The sequence below is a fragment of the Fukomys damarensis genome, unplaced genomic scaffold (genome assembly GCF_012274545.1).
Source record: "Fukomys damarensis isolate Sample0158 unplaced genomic scaffold, DMR_v1.0_HiC HiC_scaffold_12, whole genome shotgun sequence".
Lineage (NCBI taxonomy): Eukaryota > Metazoa > Chordata > Mammalia > Rodentia > Bathyergidae > Fukomys > Fukomys damarensis.
In genome coordinates, this window is record NW_022900924.1 from 21,586,242 (window position 1) to 21,597,610 (window position 11,369).

The window sequence follows — 11,369 nt, forward strand, 5'->3', positions numbered from 1 at the left end:
GGCTGGGGCTGGGGCTGGGCGTAGGTGCAGAGGGGACGGAGGTGGCCACCTGGGAACCTAGAGGGAGAAGGGAGCGCTTCGGGCAGAAGGCGACGAAGGTTCCATACTGGGAGCCATCGCGAATACCCACGGCCCCGTGGGCTTCACAGGGTCGCACTGCATGACTCACGTGCCCTGGGTGGGCGTTGGGCTGCCAGGGGTACCCAGGCGGTCTCCCACAGGAGGAGGACTCACCCATTTGGTCACTTTGGCTGCGGCGCACTGTGTGGTCTATCTCAGCCACTAGGGGGCAGTGTCGGCCATTAGTATTTCAGTGCTGGCCACGAGTAGTGAGGATTAAGTAGGCCATGGCTTTGGGACAGGTTTGAGCAGGAGACATTAAACAGAGCTGCTAGCCCTCTCCGTTGGCAAGTGCAGTGGAACTAACTGGCACCTCTGGTCATCGCTGGGTACCTTAGTCTGACTCCTGGTCCAGCAGGGCCCTGACCGGCTGCAGAACACCTGGAAAGCCAGACGTGGCTGTGCCCAAGCCATCATCAAGAGCCCCACAGTGCTGGGGCTTCCCCCTAAGTTCACAGCCCAAAGTCTCCACTTGATGAAAACACCCCATAATTTTAAGGGCACCCAGGCTATCCCCCCTCCCTCTATCTAAGGAAATCTTTCCATATCCCCTCCTCTGGTGGCCACAAATGTGACCCAGACCCAGCCATTGCCAATGCATCCCTCTCCATACAACACCTTCAAAACACAGCAGGAGCAGACTCTGTCCTTGGGACTGGCTTTGAGGCATCCTTGGTTCATAGCAACAATATGATCTTGTAATACAGTAAACATTTAAATTTTAAACCTTACTACATAAAGACACTGTGGTGAATCTCCGCGAACTCCTCCTCCTCACTTTGTACTCTTGTTTGCCTTCCTGGCCGCTTTCTGCAGCAGCTCTGGAGCCCTCTATCCCTAGGGTCTTCAGCTGCCCTGTTGGGGCTGCCTCAGTGCCCTGCCCAATTGCCTTTAAAGGAAATTTGACCTCGGGGAGGAGCCAGCGGTCACACCCTGCCAGATCCAGTGAAGGAGCAGAAGGAGGACACTGGCGCCTTTCCGCTGGAGGGCGCTGGGCAGCCGCAGTGGCCTTGTTTTTAATCACACACTGCAATGAGGAGGATTAACGGCGTGTCTTTTACTGTGATACATTTTAAAAATTTAAGTATTCACCGATAGTTTGCTCTCCTCTGTACTAAAGTAATAGAAGCCAGTACTGCACACCGTGCAAGACTGAACCTGGGAGAAGGAGTCCTGCTTCCCACATCCCACCCCAGGAGCTTCCTCACTCACTCACGCCTGGCTCCCGAGGGCTCTGGCTGCCCAAGCTGAATTGCTTCTTGTTTTAAATGCCTGTTCTCCGAGAGCTTCTCCATCTTGCATTAGGAGCAAACTGACAGCTGAGTGGAGTTGGTCCCCCACACCTGGCCTCTGCAAAGGGGATGGATTGAAAGTAAATGAGCTGGGACCCGGCTTCCGTGGTGCTGGCCCTGGGCGCAGAGCTGTCAGCGCCTGTCCTCTGGGAGAGGCTTCGCTCCGTGCCCCCAGACAGTGCCTAAGTGGTCCGCCTTGCGTCCCCCTGGTAACTAAGGGAAGAGCGGGAAGCCTTGCTCTAAACCACGTGGCTGGTGCACCAGCTAGGTGCCGCGCGGGGACGGCCACGCCTGGGCCCCTGCCGGTCACCTCGGCCAGGAACACTATCCTTTGTGCTCCAGGTGCCCGGAAGAGACCCTTGGGAGAGTCTCATTAAAGTCATTACGGGGGGCGGGGGTGTAGCTCAGAGGCACCGCACCACCCTCACAAGCGCAAGGTGCTGAGTTCGATGCCCTGTACCGGAAAAACAAAAAATCATGACTGGTCTGCTTCCAGCAGATTAGGGGGCATCATGGTTTCTCGAAGGGCACCCAAAGCACTGCCGAGACCAGAGAGAGCTCACACTGTCCCTGTGACTGCCGATTGGTCAGGGGGGAAAAGTTACTATTCAAACTCTGTCAGCTGGAGTGCCACAGGCTTCAACCATTTAGAACAGAACAGAGGGTAACAAACCAATCAGAAAGCCATGGGTCTTCAGTGGGCGTGAACCAGCAGCAATCTCCGCCCACTGGGTCCAGAGGAAGATTGGGCAGTGGAAGTCCGGGCAGTGCTGCTGGGCCCCAGCCGGCCTGGCCCTGCCCCCCGAGTGGGCGGGACCCATCTCCTGGTCCTGCCCTCCATAGCCTGAGCCCAGCAGCCTTCCTAGCAGGCGGCCGGTGCCAGCTGATCTCCCCGGGCCAGAGTCGCGCTTCCGGTTCGGTCTGGTCTGGTCCAGCTGCGGAGAGCCCTGCCCAGGCCCTGGCTAGGCCCTGGGGCTCAGAGCCGTGGGTGCAGGGTGACAGCCAGCAGAGGAGAGGTCTTCTGCATGGCACCTTCAGCAGAGCTGAAGAGGAACCAGCGCCCCCAGGCAGGCGGGGCTGGGGCTGAGCCCTGCGCATCCTGAACAGCGTTGGTGCAGGACACGCAACGTTGAGGCCCAGCGCTGGGGAGTATGAGGGGAGGAGCCGCCAGCTGGACAGGGACACAACTCGGTCTGTCATACCTGCAGAGCCGCCGGATCTCAAGCAGGACGTGTCCTGGGGGCGGCCTCACAGCACCGCTGATCTGGAGCCTTCCCCAGATGCAGGTCGAAGGCAGCTGGCCCGGCTCTGCAGCTGGACGGTTGGGTTCACACCAAGTGCTCCAGGGCCAGGAGCAGCGTCCTGGGAGACAAGGAGCTGAGAGGGACTGGGGTCAGCTTGCACGACGGTACTGATGGACAGTGCGTGTGGCCCAGCTCAGCCAAGCGCCCAGGGCAGGAAGGAGCAGAGGCACCCGTCCCGAGCTGGGCGGGACTTGAATGCTGGGCCCGGTGCAGACCCAGCTCCCTGTCCCAGGGGGATCCCTGGTCCCCGGTACAGCACACACTGACTCTGCCGGGCAGGGCAGTCCTGCGAGCACAGGACAGGACTGAGGGGCTGACCATTGGCTGGCGCAGGCCCAGGACATCTATGGGTTTAGCACCCACTGCGCCTCCTGCAGCAGAGGAGAGGTGAGAGGTGGGCAAAGCAGGAGGCCTGCTGGTCTCAGGACAGCGGACTCCGGGGCATGGAGGAGGTGCAGAGGCCCTGGCTGTGTCACCCACACCCAGCGTCCAGCCAAAGACAGCCATGGGCTCCCTGAGTGGACACAGATGGGGTGAAATGGTACAGTGACAGGCAGGAAAGACAGCCGGGTCCAGGGCAGTGCCTCAGGGAGGGCAGTGGGGGAAAGATTGGAAAACAGGACAGTGGAGATCTCAGCATTATTGGCTGTGTATCCTCTTTTGTAAAGGGAAAAACCGGATGCAAACGCATATGCAAACACCTGCATACAGGCGGGATGCCTGTGTCCGCGTACTCAGTCCCTCACTCCCACCCCAGGGCTCTCTTGGCCCCAGATGCTCTGGGTTTCTCCGGGTCTGCAGGCTCCCCTCCAAGTCGACAGGTGACTCCGTGTCACCGACTGGACCTGCATGGGTCCGGGGTCCTGAGGGCACAGGCCCTGACCTGGGGCCTGGAGCAGCAGGGAGCAGAAGAGCCAACCTGCTCTGGGCCCCAGATTCCCCAATCCCAGGCCAAGGGAGACAGGATGACCTGCGTGAGGGTCTCCCGAGGCGTGCGGCTCTATGGTCCCCTACCTGCCCCAGCCCACCCCACTCTTTCCTCCTCCTTCCTGCCGCCATCCCTCCCTCCACCCTTCCATCTTCAGAGTCAATTCACAAACCCTAAAACCTGCCCCTTCACTTCAGTGCATCTCTGTTTCTCCCCAACCACCCCCTCCTTCCAAGCCCAAAACATTTTCATCCCAGGGAAGGAGACAGGCCCCAGACCCAACCCCACAGGCCCTCCCTGTACCCTCTGGCCTGCTCTGGGCATGTATGGTGGGAACCTGGGGTATCCCTAGGTCTTGGGCTCTGCTCTTAGTGTGAGATCTCCTCAATTCGTCTGCATGGTAGTGTGTGTCCTTTTCAGGGCTGAATCATACTCCACCAGGCACATGGCCCAGGTCTGCTCTCTCTTCTCCACAGAGACCCTGTGGGGGCCTCCCACCCACCCATGGATAAATGCCTCACACCTCAGGGCCGCTTTTGTTTTTAACGTTTTCTTGGTCACTTTGCTGCCCAAAGCCTTTTGCACACTCAGAAGTAATTCTCTGCTCTTTATTTAAAAATTAAAAATAAAATTTGTCCAGAAAATGGCCAGAGCAGTTTACATTTATGAGGGTAGGTGCCAAAGTGTTTCCACAAGAGCCTCAGGCTTTCTGCAGATTCGTGGTGAGTGATTTAAAGCGCCCGATATGACTGGTCTTTTCCCAAAAAACCACCAAACTTTCTCCGATGCTCCAGGGCTGAGGAGAGAGGGCAGGGGACAGCAGTGGGGACATCGGCACCACATGGTGGCTTCCTGTGTCCGCTGGCCAGCGTCCACCCCATCTGCCCAAGAGCACCGACTGTGCTCCCGGGACTGCCAGGACAGGAAGGGACCAGGGACAGGTGGCCACTCATGGCCTCTGTGAGCAGCTCTGGGGCATAATGAGAGACAGACAAGATCTCCCCTCAGTCCAGCCGGGAACAGGCAGGGTCCTGGTCCCCTCCTTGGCAGACACCTGAGGCGAGGGGCAGGCAGGGATTTTGAATGTTCTGTGCTCCTGTCACTCAAGGAACCCAGGCCGCAGTCCAGTTTGCGGTCCAAGCCTGTGGTTCATGTTCCTTCTGCTTGAAACGAAATAGATATTCTCCACTGTGAGAAGCTGGGAAGAGGACCAGTAGAGGTGGGAGGGCGGCCCTGGACTACAGGCAGCCGCCCTGACCAAGACCCTGATGCGGCACTGTGGTGTGACTTGTGGGAAGGGGGCGCTGGGGGGACCGGGGGGCCCCGAGATCAACCAGTGCCTAAGGAACCGGGGTCCCCTTGACCCCTTGTCCGCAGGACACCGAGATCCTGAACACGGCCATCCTCACGGGCAAGACAGTGGCCATGCCGGTGAGGGTGGTGTCGGTGGAGGAGCATGGAGCGGTGACAGACGTCTCGGAGCAGGTGGAATGCGTGTCCACAGATGAGGATGTCATCAAGGTGAGCAGCCAGGCCAGGCCAGGGCCGGGGATGGAGACAGGGCGCAGGGACAGCCTGTGCTGAAGGAAGAGCTCCTGTGTGTCCTGTCCCTTCATTTTGGCATCGTGCCAGTCTGGCAGCTTTTCTTTTCTCTCCCTTCCTTCCCTTTACCCATGCACCCTCCACCCACCCTCCCTTCCTTTCTCCCCTTCTTGCTCTCTGTGTTTATTTCATTGACAGGCTGACAGTGTGTATATTTACCATGGATGATATATTGGGCTTTTCTTTTTATTTGACTTGCTTTTGTGGCACTGGGGATTGAGCTCAGGGTCTTCACACTGAGCTACGGCCCCAGCCCTTTTTATTTTTCAAGATGAGATCTCACCGAGTTGCCTGGGCTGGGCTCGAACTTGCCATCCTGCCACCTCAGCCTCCCAGAGTGCTGAGGTCACAGGCTGGAGACACCGTGTCAGCTCCATATATTTGTGGTGGGTACAAAACCCAAGCTGGGTAAGAACGGCCCTACCGAAGGCTCCCCCAGCCCCGGCAACCTGCCAGGCAGTAGGAAATCCACTCTCTAGCCTACCACAGCCGGGAGGGAAGCAAGAGCAGAAACAGACCTCCCCTTGTAAATGCAGAGCAGCCCTTAGCAACTCTGAAGGGATTCGGACACAGAGCCCACTGCTGACATCTAGGGGACCCTGGGAGGATCTTTGGGGCAGCAACACCGTCAGACCAGAAACTCCTCCTGGAAGCCTGGAATAGGAGCCACGGACAGCAGGGTGTGGAGCTGGTGGCTGGCAGAGCCCAGGACTGGCTCAGTGGCAGCTCTGGTCTGATGGGGCCAAGAATGCCATGAGCTGGGCGTGCAGGTTTGCGCACAGTCAGTGCCTCTCCAGCACTGCAGCTGGACTTTCTGGTTTGGTCAGGAATCAAAGTCTGGAAGTAGCCTGGCAGCAGAGGCAGGAGAACCTGCAGCGCTGACGTGGGAGCTTGCTGGATACTGCAGCCTGCGGGCCTCTGGGAGACCTGGGTGTGCTGGGCCTCCCTCCCACCTGACAGGTTCCATGGAGGCGGTCCCCACTGCCTGCGCTTTCCCTGCAGCTCTGTGACCCCAGGCTGCCAGCCCGACGGGCACAGAGCAGGACGTGGAAGGTAATGGGCTAGATCCCCTGCAGCCTACCTGGCCCCCAGGCACGGCCCTAGTTCACAGCTCCCAGGTGGAGCTGCGAACCTGCACACAGGTGATGTGTGGCCGCCCGGCCCCTGTGACCACCGCAGCCAGCTGTGGAGCCCACACCAAGACCGCCAGGAGCACAGGCCGAGGGCAGGTGCCCAAAAATATTTCAGCAGCTGTCAGGACAATAGGACGAGGGACCCTGGGCAGCAGGGACAGCAGTGTGCTCTTAGAGGATCGCAGTGCCCAGGTGGTGCCAGCTTAATGGCAGCCTAACTTCCTGTTGCTGGGAGCTCTGGGAAGGGCTGCACACCAGCGGGTCTGAGCCAATGACCCCCCATCGGATCGCTTCGCCCCTTGTGTCTGAGCTTACATTACGGGACCAAAACTGAGTCAAGCCAAAGGCAGAGGTGGATTTTTGTTTAGTTGGCTTGGGTTTGGGTTCCTATGTGTGGAAAGTAAGAGATTTCTGGCTCCAGGGATGGCTGCATCCAGGCACCTCAGTGAAGAAGTGTGTCATTTTATTTCTGGCTGTCTCTTGGCTCAGCGTCCTCTGTGCTGACTGAATTCTTAGACAAACTGTGCTGCCCTAAGACAGCTGTAAGGAGCTCTCAGATCACATCTTTGCAAGCAAAGATCTGGCAGAAAGCAGCAGGCACTTTTTGCCTAGCCTACTCTGGATACTTCCTGAGATTTCCTGATTGGACCAAGTAGTTCATGTGTTCACCCCTAAACCAATGCTGTGGCTAGAAGAACATGAAGCTCTGATTGGCTTAGGCCAAACACCTGATCCTGTGCTTCCCACTGGGGGCAGAGCTTGAGCCAACCCTCTGGGCTGTGGCTGGGAAGGGGCAGGTGCCCTAGGCCTAGGGCTGTGGCCACAGGAGTCCCCTGGGGTGATTACGGGGAGGGATCCTCTCCTCTCCCCTCTTTTTTATTCTTTGCCATCCACACTGCAGCCCCATTCCTTAATTTGTCCCGGATTACAGAAGTGGCCTGCTGTATCCCACCTATAAACCATTTTCCTGGATACCATTACCAAAGCCATGTCTGCCCTGATGGGGCCTGGCTGTCTGGGCTTCTCTGAGGAGGCACTGGCCAAAGGCACTCGGAGAAGAGCCCTGAAGTTAACACTACATGTGCAGAAAGCAGGAAGGCAATGATTCCAAATCAGGACTCCAAGGGGAAAGCATCTGACCCATGAGGGGCTGTGGGCGAATCCAGACCTCAGTGCCCCTCAGCACTCAGGGCGTGGATGGTGTGGAGATGGCACACCAGGGAGGCACACTGCGGCCAGGCACCTCCATCAGCTGTCACTTCCCCTCGGGCCAGCCACCATCCCAGCCCCAACATGAGACAACTGCCTCTGGGACAGGAAACCCCCTGCCTCCAGGGTCCAGAGCTGAAGCTCAACTCTGACCCCACCTGTCCCTAACATGGGTCTGCAGAGAGCCCACTGCATGCCAGGCGCGTCTAGGCCCCGTGGGTACACACTGGACAGACGGATGAAAATCTCACACTCCAGAGCTTACGTTCTGTGAGGGAGGACAGGCAATCCAACAGGTGAATACATGGGAGGGTGGCTGGTGACAGACGGCTGTGAGGAGCTTCTGGGAGTGCAGTTTTAAATAGGAATGCCAGGCTGGCCTCGAGCTCACAGTGATCCTCCTGCCTCAGCTTCCCAGAGTGCTGAGATTGCAGCCATGCAGCACCACCCCTGGCTTCTGGCTCCTTGTAGATGAACCAGCTTGCTTTGTGGTGCTGTGGCACTGCGGAGAGCCCAGGAGATGACGAATGTGTCCCGCGACATCCTCGGGCACAGGTGACACCTCCAGGAGCAGCAGCCTCCTGCCTGGCAAGTTTCTGCCTCTACGCTCCTCTTCACTATTTAGATATTCTGGAGAGACTGTGTTCCCGCCCATCCAGGCCCAGGAGGTGATGAATGAGAAAGCCAATGGTCTATGAATTACAACATTGATTAAAGCAGTGATTGCTGATCTAAGTCTGGATCTATAAACCTGCCCACGTCGGGGATGGGTTTACACTCTACGGTCAAGTTGGCTGAAATTGCTTTCCACCCCTAATCAGCACAGACGCGTTTTAATCCCCTCCAACCAAGAGTGAGGAGACCACAGAGTGTCCGCTCCCAGCAGGCATAGGGAAGCTGGATTGGCCATTGTGGCCTGCTGTTGGCTCTGGATGTCATTTGGCCAAGGCCACAGACCCCCAGAAGGAACCCTACTCTGTCCAGAGCACACAGTCCAGCAGGAGACAGGCGAGCAAGTCAGCAGTGAGAGCTCAGTGTAGAAAGTGCTGTGCAGGTGGCTGCATTGGCTCTGAGATGCAGAGCCAGGTGGCGGGGCTGTGCTCTTCTGCAGGAAAGCTCACCTGTGTGTGCTCTCAGTGGACCCAGCGACCTAACAAAGTTAGGAAGCACTGGGGTGAGCTTGCTGGAACCTCTCAAATGAGATTCTTATATTTCTGCTGTTTCTGCCTCTATTTCTTCTAAGTCTCACTCCCAAGATCCTTGATGTTGTCCTGGAACAGGTGTCCTCATGAAAGCAGGGATCTCTTCATCTGTCCATCCGTCCGTCTGTCCATCCATCCCCTCACCCATCCATCAGTACATCCATCCACCATCTGCCTACCTAAACATCACTCCAACCCTCTATCCCTCCACCCTTCCACCCATTCATCCACTGGCCCATCCATCCTTCTGTCCATGCACCCACTCCTCTGTTGATCCATCCACCCATCCATCTCTCCACCCTTCCATCCCTCCCTCCATCCACCTGTCCATCCATCCATCATCCATCCGTCAGATTCTTCATTGAGCTCCTGCTTCATGACCAGCTGGTATAAGCAACCAAGAGATTGGAAGGTGAATATGATGTTTTACCTTTGAGGGTGTCACATTTTTCAGAAGCGATACAGACACATGGGGCCAATTTAAATCACGCCCATAAACTTGGGTACACAAGATGGACCGTAAACTTGGTTTCTATGTTCAGCTTTCTGTTCATTAGGGTGGCAGGGCAAAGCCTGGTTCCCAGGGTGCAGCTCTTGCCAAGGCCCTGGTGTCAGACTGACGGGCTCGGCTCTGGACCCTGTCCCGTGGGGCACCATTATCAGCTGTACGCAGTTCCCTCCCGCTGGCCCCTGCAGGCCCTGTCCTGTCTGCTAGAGACACAGGCTTCTTCCCTCTGCCTCCTCCCCGCCTGGGAATGGCCACGGCTCATGTGGACTCATCTTTGACTGAACAGCGTTAGCACAACAGCCAGACGCTGGCAGACTTTCCCATTTGCTTCCTTTGTGCCTCTGATTCCTTTCCGATCTGCATCATCCTTCTTCTCAGGAAACAACCTGCTAGACATGGGAGAAGGGAGCCTGTCACCAGCGAGATTCTACCATTCACATACTGAAAACAAAAATATGCAAATATCAACCACCCCAGGCATGGCGGGCACAGCCCAGGGCACCTGATCTGGGTCAGGCCAGGCCTGGGGGTGCCAGGGGACTTCCGGAATGTGCATAGCAGGGCTGGGTCTGTGGGCAGAGTGCTGAGGAGGCTACAGAGGAGGGACGGCGGCCTTCACTTCCTGGGAGGCCGAAGGGGACCCAAGGATGAGGCCGCTGCAGGAGGAGACTTCAACCAGGGTGGACACCCTCAGAAAGCCCCACCCCCGCCTGCGGGGTCAGCAGCAGATGCAGCCCCAGCTATTGCTGGCTGTCACCTCCTGCTGCTCTTCGCATCCCTCCGGGGGCCTCCTGGCTGCCCTGTGGGAGGTGGGAGCTGTCAGGTGTCCTGCACCTCCCTCCTGGGCAGGAGTCAGGCCACAGCCTGGGCCCCTCCTGCCACTCCTTCTTGGTCTCCCTCCACAGGATGCCTTCCGAGCTGAGCTGAGTGGCCTGCACCCAGCCCTCCCCTCAGGGCCTGCACTGGGAGGAGCTCTGAGCATTGTCTGTGTGGGAAACCGAACAGAGGGCTGGGTAGCTGGGGCAGGGCCGCTGCCTTGGGGAGGCCCTGGGTCCTGTGCCCAGATCCAGAAAAGGCAAGAAAAGGGAAGGAGCTGAAGGCTGTGCAGCGGCCTGTGTCTCCAGCCCTTGCCCTGCCCTGCAGGTCTCTGGCCACTGCGACTACATCTTCGTCAACGGCAGGGAAGTGAAGGGAAAGACAGACGTGGCGGTGAACTTTGTGTTCCGGCACCTGAGCGCCCCGCTGCAGGTCACCGTGTGGGCACCGCGGCTGCCCCTGCACATCGACGTCTCAGACACGGAGCTCAGCCAGATCAAGGGCTGGCGCGTCCCTCTGGCAGCCAGCGGGAGGTGAGCGGGCGAGGCCCAGCTGCAGCAGAGCAGACCACCAGGGGGGCCGGGCCGGGCCAGTCCAAGCGGATCCCTGAGTCATCCCCAGGTCCCCTCGGGGTCCCCATGTCCCCTTCAGGGTCCCCATATCCTCCCCAGAGTCCCCATGTCCCCCAGGATCCCCATGATCCCCGGCCTCCCATCCCCATCCTCACAGAGGCTGAGGCCCTGGGACCGCCGAGTCAGGCCGTCTCTCCAAGCTGGGGTCCCGGAAAGGCAAGAAGAGAGAACTCACTCTCCCTGGGTTTCTTCATTTCCTGCATGAAGATCAGTGCCCTGTCTGGCCTCAGAGATCTGCCAGCTGCAGCTGCTTCCTGCAGGCCAAATTAGGGGGTGCAACTTAACTGCATTCATGCTAGAACATGGGGTCACCGTTTGCAGAAATGGGGAATCTCCCTTTTGCCTCCCTGTATCCACAGCAGCCAGGAGCCTTGCCTGCCTCCTCCCGCTCCGTGCCTCAGTTTCCCCGGCTGGGTCTCCGTGTGGCCCAGCTCCGGCACGTCCTGCAGAGCAGAATGTTCTAGAACTGTGAGCGCACGGGGGGCCAGGAGTCGGGATTCGGCCTTTTGTGTGTTTAAGCAGCTTTCAAATGCGCAGAGTGGCGGGGCACATGCCTGAGTTCATGCAAACCCCGCCCCCCAGGCCCACGCACGACAGCGAGGACGAGGAGGAGCGGCGGGGCC

The 11,369-nt window shown here is 58.3% G+C and overlaps 1 protein-coding gene across 1 annotated transcript in view; it reads left to right on the top strand.

The window, feature by feature from the left end:
* Positions 1-11,369, top strand: part of LOC104848505 (transmembrane protein 132C) — a 152,662-nt gene that overhangs the window by 134,473 nt on the left and 6,820 nt on the right. The window contains exons 10-12 of the mRNA XM_033762686.1: positions 5,022-5,165; positions 10,442-10,647; positions 11,329-11,361. Coding sequence (XP_033618577.1) covers positions 5,022-5,165; positions 10,442-10,647; positions 11,329-11,361 — 383 coding nt within the window. The remainder of the gene's footprint in view (positions 1-5,021; positions 5,166-10,441; positions 10,648-11,328; positions 11,362-11,369) is intronic.